Genomic DNA, 13,477 nt, shown 5'->3' on the forward strand with positions numbered 1-13,477 from the left:
GCCGTCCGTAGACACCACCTTAACGTTGGACTTTTCTCGGAAACTATCAAAGCGATCGGGCTCATATTTTGTTTAGTCGTGACCTCCAATGACCTCTACACTTTAACGATGGTTTCGTTGACCTTTGACCTTTTTCAAGGTCACAGGTCAGCGTCAAAGGAAAAATTAGACATTTTATATCTTTGACAGGAAACTATCAAAGCGATCGGGCTCATATTTTGTTTAGTCGTGACCTCCAATGACCTCTACACTTTAACGATGGTTTCGTTGACCTTTGACCTTTTTCAAGGTCACAGGTCAGCGTCAAAGGAAAAATTAGACATTTTATATCTTTGACAAAGTTCATCGGATGTGATTGAAACTTTGTAGGATTATTCTTTACATCAAAGTATTTACATCTGTAGCCTTTTACGAACGTTATCAGAAAAACAAGGGAGATAACTAGCCTTTTCTGTTCGGCAACACACAACTTAACGTTGGGCTTTTCTCGGAAACTATAAAAGTGACCGGGCTCAAATTTTATGTGAACGTGACTCATTGTGTTGTGAATAGCAATTTCTTCCTGTCCATCTGATGCCTCATATAATATTCAGAACTGCGAAAGTGACTCGATCGAGCGTTTGCTCTTCTTGTTTAGCAAGTCACCATTCTGAAGAACCTAAAATTATCTTGCATAACATTGCTTACATTGTTTGTGTTTTATTTTCTGTGTGCAGTGTCCGTATGAAAAGAACAACAAAGTGATGAGCTACGTGCAGACTTTGCCTGTCTTCTCAGAAACCAGTAAGTTTGACTTCTCACATTCCAGACCTGAACCGGCACGGTGGCCTAGTGGTAAGGCGTCCGCCCCGTGATCGGGAGGTCGTGGGTTCCAACCCCGGCCGGGTCATACCTAAGACTTTAAAATTGGCAATCTAGTGGCTGCTCCACCTTGTTTTTTGTTGAGTGCATCACACTCACACCAGACCGGCACGGTTGGCCTAGTGGTAAGGCGTCCGCCCCGTGATCGGGAGGTCGTGGGTTCGAACCCCGGCCGGGTCATACCTAAGACTTTAAAATTGGCAATCTAGTGGCTGCTCCGCCTGGCGTCTGGCATTATGGGGTTAGTGCTAGGACTGGTTGGTCCGGTGTCAGAATAATGTGACTGGGTGAGACATGAAGCCTGTGCTGCGACTTCTGTCTTGTGTGTGGCGCACGTTATATGTCAAAGCAGCACCGCCCTGATATGGCCCTTCGTGGTCGGCTGGGCGTTAAGCAAACAAACAAACAAACAAAAAATTCAAGACCTGACTTAAAATTGAGGTTTCAGCATTATATTGGTTCTGATGTAAAGTACTTTTGTTTGCATGTGTTTTGTTAGTATTGAAATACATTTCAACACAGTCATATATATACCCTGGTAGCTGATGTTTAGATTTGCTTGGTGTATATGTATATATGAAGTTAGGGTATGATTTTGTTTTCAATACAGTTTTCTGATTACATCTTTTCTCAGATCTGGAATCTTAATTAATCCAACACGTAGATATGGTAAACATTTTGTGACATTATGATATCCGCATTTTCAGCACTGTCTCTCGCTTCATACGAATGTGAACAGCCAGAGAACAACTACGACAGGGAACGTCACAAGCAGCTCAAGTAAGTATACAGTGTGTGTGTGTGTGTGTGTGTGTGCGTGTGTGTGTGTGTGTGTCACTGCGTGCGTGTGTGTTTTAAGTAAGGCAGAATTATATTCAATTTTGTTAAAGGTTTGCTCAAGCACATCGATCATGACTTGAATGAAGTGGAGGTAAATCAAACTTCAGTGCTATGAATAGGGCTATGCTAATAAGACTATTGTGTCAGAAAATAAGCTGTCCAATGCTTTAAATTCGTCTTTGACATGCATCTATCAAAAAGGCACTCTTGTTCTAATTGAACTGTATGTTATTGTTAATTAAAACAACTTGTTTAAACCCTGACTGTAACACGTATCGTTGTTTTGTGTGCAGATCGCAGGCTGGCTTGTGACAATTAAAGACGAGGCTGTCTACCTCTTCCACATCTTCCATATAATGCTGCAAACATGACACCAGCGAAGACAGCATTGCATCCCTCACCTCACGTTCCACAGACTTGGATCATTCTCATGGAATGGCTGTTATGAACAGGCCAGTACAGTGGCAGCCATTTGGACTTCTGTTTCATTGTGGATGTGGCATCAACTGAATGGCATGGTATGGTTGTGGCTTCATTCACTCATTGCAAACCAGTCAGGCAGACAGGGTTTGCAGCAATGAATGCAGTCACCTGAACTGCTGAAGACTCTTTGATGAGAGAACAGTCCTCACAGTATAGGATGTCTCCAAGCAGACACTAGGACACCTTCCAGAAGAGGATAGCTCCCTTCAGGGAACACCTCCCAGAAGAGAACACCTCCCACCAGAGGACACCTTCCAGAAGAGGACACCTCTGAACAAAGGTTTTCTTACAACAGAGGACATCTTCTGTTATGATAACCTGTACCATGGTACATGGAGAGTGTGTATTGAAGGTGTTGCCCTTTGTGTCATATCCATGGAGGGCTCTCAAGGCAGTATAAGTCTTGCCTACCAGAAGCCACCAAAAAAGACTGTGGAAAGAATGATGTGACATCAAAGTGACATCAATGTGTTGTGTAGGACAAGAGCTACAAGAACTTGAAGAATGCAACGTCCATACCATTTTGTGTTATGTACTGAGGACAATGCAGCCATGGAGTGTAGAATAACTGTTGTGATACCACTGATATCGTTCTGTCATATCGAGAAACACTGATATCACTGTGTCATACCAAGGACCAGCCTCTCTTCTGTATGTGCGATACAGACTCCGACAATTAGGCAGCCAAAATAGCAGGGCCAGATTATCATTCTAGTCAGTGAACTTTCAGCTGAACATTTCAGTTCTTTGTGATGTTTGTTTGGAAACTGTGTGTTTGGACTCCTTGTGAGCTATGGTGCTGAATCTGATGTGAACTTAAAACAACAAACAATGATAATATGGTACCGATCAAACTTTGTTTCCCCCTGAAACTGTACTTTTACTTTGTGTATGTGACTTATATCAACATCTGATTCTTAGTCTTCAGTTTGCTTGATTGAATTAGAGAATCAAAAACTATATACATTAATGAAATTGTATTCATGAGACTGACTAAAAACAACTCCAATATTATGTGAAAGAGAAAACTGTCAGCTCAGTGCCCTGCGCAAAACACGAGCATTTGTTGGAAGCTGTTAGACAAATTACACTTGTGTTCAGAATGGACTTGGGTGCGCACCTGTGTCATCAAACCAAACAAGAACTCTTAGCCTATTACTCTGGGCCAATCTCATGGATTAGCTGGGACTGAATGCATGTCAAACTCTGAACACAGTAAAGACACTAGACGCAAAGATTACCTTGATTAACAACTGCAGCACAAGCTCAAAAAGAAACCTTAATTACATTGAAGAAAACATCAGGGGAAGGTATTCTGATTGTGGATACAGACTCGTCTTGACCATATAAGCCTCTTCTGGCGGCAGCATTGGTCTATATCTGTGACTGACAAAAATGGTCTGTACGTGACTGACAGTGTAGTGGTCTTTGTGGGACTGACAGAGTAATGGCCAGTCTGGTGGCATTCTAGTATACCTTTCATACAATTGACTGCAGCAATTTTTTAATCAAGCAGATGTTTTTATGACTGTTCAGCTGTTGTTTTGAAAATGGATATGTGGAGCATATAATTATTTTTATCCCACTTGACTTGCATTCCCACTCCTATCAACCAGAGCCAGAAGGATCAAAAGGTGTACATATTGTCTTAACTAACGACAAAGTCCCAAGGAATATCTTGAATTTGTCTTTAATCAGAAACATGTTTTGCACAAAGAAAGTGCATTATAATTCCTACCGAATATGGTCAAACTTAGATATTCCCACCCCCATCCCCAAGAAATTAAATCTGGATCCGTGTATTCCTCTCTCCTTAACCCCCACCAACCACATAGTACTTTATACTTTCCTTTCCCCACACATTATTATTAATTATATGCTGAAAATGGCTGATAATGATATACCTCGACAAGTAAATATTTGAAGTGGGAGAAGAAACTTCAGTACATGTACATTGTTTAGCCATAAAAAGATGTCTTCAATTGCTTTTGTGAGTATTTTCAATGTTGTGACGAGCTGTTCCATTGCTGAGTGTGGTAATATCCAGGAACATGATTTCTAGTTGTGTGTTGTGATAGCAGCGTCAGTGGTGGTGCCAAGGTTCACAGCATGTACAAGTCAGATGTGCTGAAATCACATCACATTGTTTTGCTGTCCGGATTTGCTTTAGTACAGTGGTACCTGAAACGTGTACACTTAAAACCAAAAGAACCATCTCTTGAAAGCTAGAAAGCTGCTAGGGTGTATTTAATTGTTGACTTGTTAAAAGACAAAATGGTGCTTGAATTTGTTAAATCTTGTACAGTGTTTGTAATTGTGTGCTTTAGTGTGTTGTAAATCAAGTGCACTGTATATGAAAACATTGCTTCAATTCAGTTGCTTCTGTAATCCATTCCAAATGTGATTCAGAGTCTAGTTCAGGGAAAATACAAGAACACCCTCACAACAATGACAGAGAACAAGACCTTCCACGTTTCTGATTAATGTATGCACACAGATATTTAATGCTTCAGTTAATCGCAGTGTTCATAAAAACTCGTTAAAGTTTATGTAGAGCCTCAGCCTATTGATTAGGTGAAGTCGACTTTGCAAAGTCCACTTCACGAAGCTCACTGTATGAACTGATTTTTCTGTAATTTTCGGTGAAAAGTCTTTGCAAAGTCAACTGTGGGCTCATACAATTAAAGACAACCTTTAGGGCAGTCTTGGTCATTTCAGTGTAAGGCCTAAAAAAAAAAAAGGTGTGGTTACGGTAACCCGACCTACCCTATTTTTAGGGGCCGATCCTATAACTTTTTATTACATTTGTCACAAAAACAAAAAAAAACGAGTGCAAAAAATGCAGTGAAAGCGAAAGCGCCCGAGTCGCACACTTTTCCCTGTCAAGTAGGTTTAATTTGTACACATTAGAAAAAAAAATTTAAAAAAAAAAAGTGATTGCCTACCTACCTACCCTATTTTTTGGGGCTATGTTACCGTAACCACACCTATTTTTTTTGTGTGCCTAAACAAAAAATTAATTCTGTGGATCAAATGACATTCATGCCTCAGTTTATGTTGGATCAGATCACAAAAGTGTATAACTTTTTCTTCAAATTACTCCAGAAGGAAAAATGGAGAGAAAAAAAGAGAAAAGACGTTTATTGTATCACTGAGAGAAAATAGATTGGACACAGCCATACACACTGTATGCAAGGGCTCACATCCACGTCGGACATTGGACATACACAGATATTTTTTCCAAATGTCCTATACATTGTTCATGCTAGAGGACGTATGTCCTATTGTTTTTGTCACAAAGGTCATTGTCCGATTATGCTTTCATTTGATCCGGACATTGTCAGAACTTTCCAATTTACAGTAGTTTGATTTGCTTTTTTATCGATGTTTTGCGAAGCGGCGTGTCACTCCAAGCAGACGAAACTTGGGGAGACTTTATGTGCTTTTTATAGAGGAGAGCTTCCAAGGGTCACAACTCTGAATGCTCCAAGCCGGTTGACAGTTGCCTCCCTTCGCTTTTTTTCTCAGAAAAAGCAACATGCCGCCGAAAAAAATGTCCTATTGATTTATTTTTGTTCAGGACAAATGTCCTATCACTTTTGCATTGTCCAGGACATTTGTCCTATGCCACCTCTCATGGATGTGAGCCCCTGTGTATGGTACAGTGGTTATATAACCTATCTTTTTTTAAGCTGCACTCATGTCTCTTGGCACACTAGCTGATCATGCAGGTAGAGGACCAGTCTTTGGCGCCAAAGTCTCAAGACTTTTCATACTGACCAAATCCTGGTTTACTGGTGACTTTTTAGTAAGAACATGCCTCAGAATTGTGTGTGTTAGACTGAGAAAGAGTTTAATTGAGAGAGATTGTGTGTGTCTTAGTTTGAGAGAGAGAGAGACTCAGTGACAGACAGTGTGTGTGTGTGTAATTGCATGCATGCATGCATATGTGTGTGTGTGTGACCATACACATTAGACAGAGAAAAGGATGGGACTTGATTTTTCATGTCATGTTGAGGGGCACTTAAACACTGTCTCAGGGGCCCCAGTAACTTTGTTTTGTTTTGTAATGGTAGCTGTACTCCTTTCATTTGGCCACATCTCAGTGAGTCTATGGTCAATTTTGTTATCGTTTCATTACTAATACCAAGGTCACATTCATCATCATAAATGCAGTTTGTCATTTAAACCTGAAAGTTGCAAAAAGCTTAACAGAAAGTAAAAAGCTGAATAACTGTCTTTGCTTACTATAGTTACACTTCGGAGACATTACTCTCCACATGTTTTGATCGTAAATTGTCTTAAAATGTATAATACAACAGGGCAAAATTATTTATTGAATCAATTTGTATGATGGCCAGAATCAGATATTTCCAAATAATACATTGATGAACAATGAAACATTGTTTGGAAGAAATGGGAATACTGTGTGACATGTGTGTGTGGAGAGGGGAAGGGAGGGAAAAAGGGGGGGGGGTGAGAATCCAGCTAAATTCTATTTGCTGCATAAGGAGCGCTGTATGTGAGCTACTTCACTTTTACAGGTTTTTATACGCAGTTGTCAGAATACACTTATTAAATTTTAAATGAACTTGCAACAACAAAAAAACTAACAAAACTAAAAATGGTAGCCATATATTTTAGAAACAAAGTGCAGCTTTTTGTGTATCAACCTCAATTAAAGTGCAGCTTAAAGTAGCATCTGAAACAATTGTGTAGCTGCTAATGACATGTCCATCCATTAAAAACATCATTGTAACTTTTGTCAGTAAAGGAGCACTTGCCTAAAATGTGTTCACACGGAAACCCCTTGCATGGGTGCAAGTGAGGTCCAAAAGCTCTCTGCCTGAAGTTTCCTGTACCCTAATGCTTCAGAGCTGTGTTTTCTTCCAGCACAATGCTGCCAGAACACCTTTCATAAAGCCAGAATCCCTGCTTGTGGCATAGCCACATGCACACCTGCCCTTGATAAGAAAGGGAATAATTAGGAAACACTTAATTTAATTGGGTAAGTAAATCTTACTGGTCACTCATGTCTCATCATTTCATTTGTGACTACATTTGTAGAGATGGCAGATTGAGGATGACTGGTTCTGGGCAGCAGTGTATGTGTGTGTGTGTTTGAGCATGTGTGTGAGTGCATGTGCGTATGCAAATGTGTATTTCAGCATGCATGTCTCTGTGTGTGAACATGCATGTATGTGTGCGTGAAGAGTGAGAGTAGCTCAGAATTCTCTGGCAATTAAATGCTAGAGCTCTGAGGATCACTTGCAGTGATGCAGTGTACATATCGAGTTGACCTCGATTCTTGAAACCAGCCATCAATTATCACCAATGGATAGGATACACTGGGTGTGTTGAATTCATTTTGATGTTTGTCACAACAGAAGAATTTGAATCATTTGTATATTTTGGTGCTGTGCTTCAAATGGAAATGTCCGTTCAGTGTAATAAACTGACGTTATAGTCTTGTCAACCAGGATTTTTGCAGTAAAGTGTGTGTGAGTGTGTGAGAGAGAAAGAGGAGGGGGGGAAGACAGAGAGCGAGAGAGATTTTTGATAGTCCCAGAACATGCAAAAACCAAAGCAACAAGTCAATACTGTACAAGGATTTAAAATTCACAGTAAATGCATATTACTTGTAAAAATGCTAACAAGATAAACTTTTTGTACTCTTTGGTCAGAAAAATATCGGGTCTAATTATGTGAACACTTTCGGTCAGAAACAGTAACAGGACCGTTCAAGAATACATATATGAACACTTGTGGTCAAAATAATAACATTAAGTCGATACCCATCCAGTAAGTCAGTAAATGCAAACGGCTTCAAGAAACATTGTCAGTACATCAGCAGCACAAGCAATACAGTTTCTTTAAAACTCTGAACACCTTGGGCTCAACACATACATGTAAACAAATATTCTATTTAGCAGCAAATGCAGATTTTTGTTAATGCAAAACTGCGGTTGGGAAAACAGGCAAATCATGAAAATTTATAATAATTTTCTTATTATTTATACTTACCAACACAATGTTATTTTGCATATCTTTTTCGGTAGTTAAGGGGTTATATGCAAAATAACATTGTGCTTGGTAAATCTAAATTAATACAAAGCATCTGAGTCGACCGAGTTCAAATATTTGCCTTTTAAGATCAAAACCAGCATGTCATCATTGTTCATGCACATTTAACTCATAACTCATAACTGCTACAAATAACAGCCTTAAAAGTGTTTCACCCTCTTTCATTGTTTACATCGTGCTGCTTGGAATATTACCCGTTTTATTACCAAACTAATCTTGTTCTTAAATAAGATTAATGTGTCAAAGAAACAATTGCATTTCCTCACTCACACTTACACATACACAAGTACACATACACAAAACAGAACAAATGCATGCACACGGAAGAGATGAGTAATTGCAGGACTGGGTGGCCGAGTGGTAACGCACTTGCGCTCGGAAGCGAGAGGTTGCGTGTTCAGGCCTGGGTCAGGCCGCAATTTTCTCCCCCCTTTCCTAACCTAGGTGGTGGGTTCAAGTGCTAGTCTTTCGGATGAGACGAAAAACCGAGGTCCCTTCGTGTACACTACATTGGGGTGTGCACGTTAAAGATCCCACGATTGACAAAAGGGTCTTTCCTGGCAAAATTGTATAGGCATAGATAAAAATGTCCATCAAATACCCGTGGGACTTTGAATAAAGTAAAAAAAAAATTCCATCTCACACGGCATTAAGTCTCAGGAAACATGAATACACGCATGCAGGAAAAAAAAAATATGGGTAGCGCCGTATGTATGGCAGCTCGCTTTCCCCGGGGAGAAAGCAGCCCGAATTTCCATGAGGGTAACCTCACTGGACTGTAAATCTTATCCAATCCAATCCAATCCAATCCAAAGATAAAATACAGTGCAGCACACCTAACAGTGCATCCTTCCCTCTCATTCACCCAGTTAACAATCCACTCCACACACACACACGTTTTGAACACCAAAACACACATACTGATATTCAAACATGCTGTAAACTTTGTGTTAATCCAAACCCTAAAAAAAGGTTACAATGTCGGAGAGAATAATACACAATCCAAACACACATACACGGAATTAGACATCAGATACTTTTTCAAACCTCAAGGAGGACAGAAGACTCTTTGAACAAGCTCTACCCTAGGTGGCATGATTGATGCCGTTGATCAGTTGCCCAACAGTTTGTTGAATCTACTTGGAGCCACTTTTATGAAACACATCACAGGGCCAACACAAAGAAAGTTCCTGTTAATAAGCTGAGATATCTCTAAACTTACGGCCATTATCTGGGATACAGGCAGGACTTCCTTAGCTATACACAGGCATCCCATTGAAGTTAATAAAACTGTTTGATCGTCTTTGAAGTCAAGCTAAGGTATGCATGATCAAATGTGTCAGTTATGACATTGAGGTAAACTGAATCTCCTGCGGTGGCGTGCACAACAAAGTTCCCAAGTGGGTGGGAGTCAAGTGTTGGGTTGGACTGACTTAAATGGAAAATTTCCTAGATAAATTTTCATTTAATTAATATACTTACCCGAATCACATTAGCATTGAGTCACCTGAGATGCTTATCACTGAAAAACGCTTACCCGGCTAAAAATTTTAAAGGGAAGCAACCCCATCACCAAAACGAAAGTGAAAGTAGCTTGGTAATGGGCCAGCACACTGGGAGTTACCTCCCATACGGGTGTGTGCCACGTCACTTCCTCTAGGAACACGTGCCTATTCTCATACGGCTTTAAAAATCTTAAAACCATACGCGGGGCAGGTGGGAGGGAATACAGTATGTGATTCGGGTAAGTATATTAATTAAATGAAAATTTATCTAGGAAATTTTCCATTAAATAACATATTCTTACTCCGAATCACATTAGCAGATAACATCAACAAGGCGGTGGGCTAGAAATGAATCAACCCTCACTATCGAGTTCTGGACAGGAACTGACCTGCTGCTATGAGAGCTGGAAGGCCTCTGGAGCCATCCTGTCGAAGAGCCGAGACGTCCCGAAGATAAAAGTTTATGAAAACATCTTAAGAACGCCAAAACGCAATTGTCAGCACCTCCTCTAGACATCTGGAGCGCAGTACTGCCAGAGAGGATGCCCACGCCCTCATTTCATGGGCTCGGGCCGAGTCAAGTGGCAAGGAGGGCATGACCCCCCCCCCCCCTCTTTGTGTGACTCCACTCATAAGCTTGCTTAATGAGCGAGGACACCCACCGGGCCAACGATACCTTCGACAAATTTTACTCGCGCCTAGAAAAGGGCGAGATAAACAGCAACTTCTGAGAACTAGACCGAAACGGCTGAGTCCGGGCTAAGTACAGACGAAGAGCCCTCACAGGGCAATTGACCGAATCAAGGTCATCCGGGGCCAACGCGCTGATCAGAGCCTTGACTCTAACCAGCGGAGAGGCCTGCCCCGGAGACTGATTCTTGGCCAGGAAATCGGGCCGGAAACGCAAAGATGCGGAACCGTCCGACTAAAAGGAGATATCTCCAGGCTGACCCGACAGGGCGTGGACCTCGCTACCCCGTCGGGCCGTTGCCAACAAAAGAAGAACCAGCGCTTTGCGAGTGACATTGAACAGAATGGCCTCGCTCAAAGGCTCAAAATCCGCAGAACGTAGAAATTCCAGGATTAAAAACAAGTCCCACTTGGGAGCGGGCAAACGAGCTTTCGCTTCCTTAAGAGCAGCCCTTTTAATGACTGCAGCTATAACGCCCCCGACTCGAACATACCGACCGATCTGCTTAAGAGTCGCCGAGATAGCGAAGCGCCGGACCCTCAACGAGGAGCCTGAGGCGCCCTGCGAAGACATGAAAGAGAGGCGGTTGGCGACCTGAATAGAGCGCGGAGCCACCGAACTCACCCCTGTAGCTGAACACCAGGCAGTCCATGCCTTCCAGTGGGAAGCATAAACTGACGAGGTGGACGCTCTATGCGAGCGGGCCACCAAGTCCAGACGGATGGAAGCCATCAGGAGAGGCAAAGTGGAGCAAATCTGAGCTTGGAGCTTGTGCACCCTTCTCTGAGAAGGCTGGACAGTCCACGCGACCGTGTCGAAAGACATCCCCAGATAAGTGAATGTCTGTGACGGGGTCAGCTCCGACTTTCCCTGGTTGATCGAGAACCCCAACAAGTTGGATTCTCGAAGAACCATCAGGGTATCTTGCGAACAGCCGCTCTGGGACTGGTTCATGATGAATCAGTCGTCCAGATAAGCCCGCAGGCGGATACCCTAGGACCTCACCAGTGCACAGACCTGTCTCACCACCATGGTGAAAATCCATGGTGCGAGGGACAGCCCGAAAGGGAGTGCGCGAAACTGGTAGATCTGATCTCCCCACCGGAAACAAAGCCATTTCCGGTCGGCCGGATGCATAAGAATGAAAGTATGCGTCCGTGAGATCGATCGAGGTCACCCAGTCTCCTGGGCGGAGAGAGTCTCGGACCGAGGCTGGCGTCTCCATCTTGTCTTTTATCTCACTCAAGAAAGTGTTGAGGAGAGATAAATCCAACACGGGACGCCGTCCTCCTGACGCTTTGGGAACGGCGAAAAGACGCCCTAAAATCCCAGGGAGCTATGGACCCGAACTCTCTCCACCGCACCCTTCTGCTCCAGGGAGGCAATTTCCGACTGCAAGACGGAACATGCTTCCTGCGAGAAGATGGGCTTGAACCGCGGTGGCACTCGGGTAAGAGGCGCCTTTTCCTCCCGCCAGAGCAGGCGGAAGCCCGATCTCACCACTCCCACAATCCATTGGCTGTCTACTACCGACATCCAACGAGAAAGCGCACGGGAGGGGCCTCCCGCCATCACCAAGGTGGAAGGCGGGAGGGGGGTGAGATCGGGAGCGCTTCATTGGGGGTGTGGCTTACTCCCAGAGCCGCCACACCCCCTCCCCGATGCCGTCCTCTTCTTCCTGCCACGAGCGACCGGCAGAGCCTGCCGCTTCTGAGCTGGCTTGAGGTTCGACAATGTCTGAGCCTGCTTTTGCTTAGAAGGCTTAGACTGTTTCACCCCCTGCAGAGTGAAGTCGAGGAACTGACTGTCCTTGTTCGACTGAATCTCCTTCTGTCTGGCATCCATTGCCAGAGAACAGAAGCGAGATTCCTCTGAGACCGGGGAGACTCTCAAGGTCTCCCTAGTAGCCAGCTCCGTGAACTGGGACTGCGAGAGGAAGAGATCCCTCCTACAGAGGACCGCTTGGGTGTACTGTAGAGAGGAAAGACGCAATTGTTCCTCATTGACCTTGGCCAAGGCGGTAAAAAGCGCAGAGACATCGTCCGCATTTTGTTCTTCACTGAGAGTGAAAGGAACCAGCGAATCGATCAATGCCCGATCAGAGTCCGAACAAGAGTCTCCGCAACGGAGGACAGTTCGATCTGCCGACGTCCAACCTCCTCAGCAGAGAGGAGGGAAGCCTCAGAAACCGGCAGAACCAGATCAAGCTTGATCGGTTTAGCCAGAAGAGGCAGCAATTCCCGGGGAACCGGAAGGGTAGCCCTAGGGAGTGCAAAAGACGCCAGCCAGCTCTGGCTCTGAGTGGGCAAGCTAAGCTTCCTATTGCCCGTAGGCACAAAGGAAGAGGCTTGAGAAGCCGACGCCACCCACTGCTGAGCTGATTCCGGAACTGGACCAAAAGGAAGCAGTAACGGAACAGGCACTGGCCGAATACCACTCCCCGCATGTGCTGGACGAACCAGCGAATGCGAAAGTTGGTAAGCCACTGACGGAGACTCGGCGAACCGGAAGGAAGAAACATCTTCCTGTGCCGGCCGGAAGTCCGCCATGGCCGAAGGATCGAACGGAGTGGAAGAGTCCGCAGCCACCACCCCTTCGGGGAAAAAACGAGACGCTACTTCCGCCGCGATGTCAAGAACAGACTTGAGCTTCGACGGAAACACGCCCCGAGACTCCTCGTTGACCACTGATGGAGCATCAGAATAGTCACACATGGAACCATGACCAAAACCACCAGTTCCGGAAGCAGAAGCATGCCCTGGCAAACCGGAAACCGGAATGCCTGTGCACGAACATTATCCTGCAACCCAGAACCTTGTGAAGATAAGGGTAGGCAGGACGACCATCCGTAAAAACCGGAGCTGGATGAGCTGACGTCACTCCCCCATCCGAGTGGAGTGATGCCTGCTCAAGCCTAGGCACTAAATGGCCGGAAGGCGTACGCTGGAATCCACCCTCTGATATCCGGAAGGAAGCACCAGAAGAGGAAGCAGCGTGTCCGGCCGAAACCGGA

At 44.0% G+C, this 13,477-nt stretch overlaps 1 protein-coding gene across 6 annotated transcripts in view; it reads left to right on the forward strand.

Annotated features, from left to right (window-relative positions):
* The window catches only part of LOC138959636 (ras-GEF domain-containing family member 1B-like), a 148,501-nt gene extending 140,841 nt beyond the window's left edge, over positions 1 to 7,660 (forward strand). For all 6 annotated transcript variants that reach the window (XM_070331200.1, XM_070331203.1, XM_070331202.1 and 3 more), the window contains 3 exons: positions 717 to 783; positions 1,569 to 1,641; positions 1,995 to 7,660. In XM_070331200.1, coding sequence (XP_070187301.1) covers positions 717 to 783; positions 1,569 to 1,641; positions 1,995 to 2,013 — 159 coding nt within the window. In that variant the 3' untranslated portion in view covers positions 2,014 to 7,660. The remainder of the gene's footprint in view (positions 1 to 716; positions 784 to 1,568; positions 1,642 to 1,994) is intronic.
* The last annotated feature ends 5,817 nt before the right edge of the window (positions 7,661 to 13,477 follow it).

This window comes from Littorina saxatilis, linkage group LG2 (assembly GCF_037325665.1).
Source record: "Littorina saxatilis isolate snail1 linkage group LG2, US_GU_Lsax_2.0, whole genome shotgun sequence".
Lineage (NCBI taxonomy): Eukaryota > Metazoa > Mollusca > Gastropoda > Littorinimorpha > Littorinidae > Littorina > Littorina saxatilis.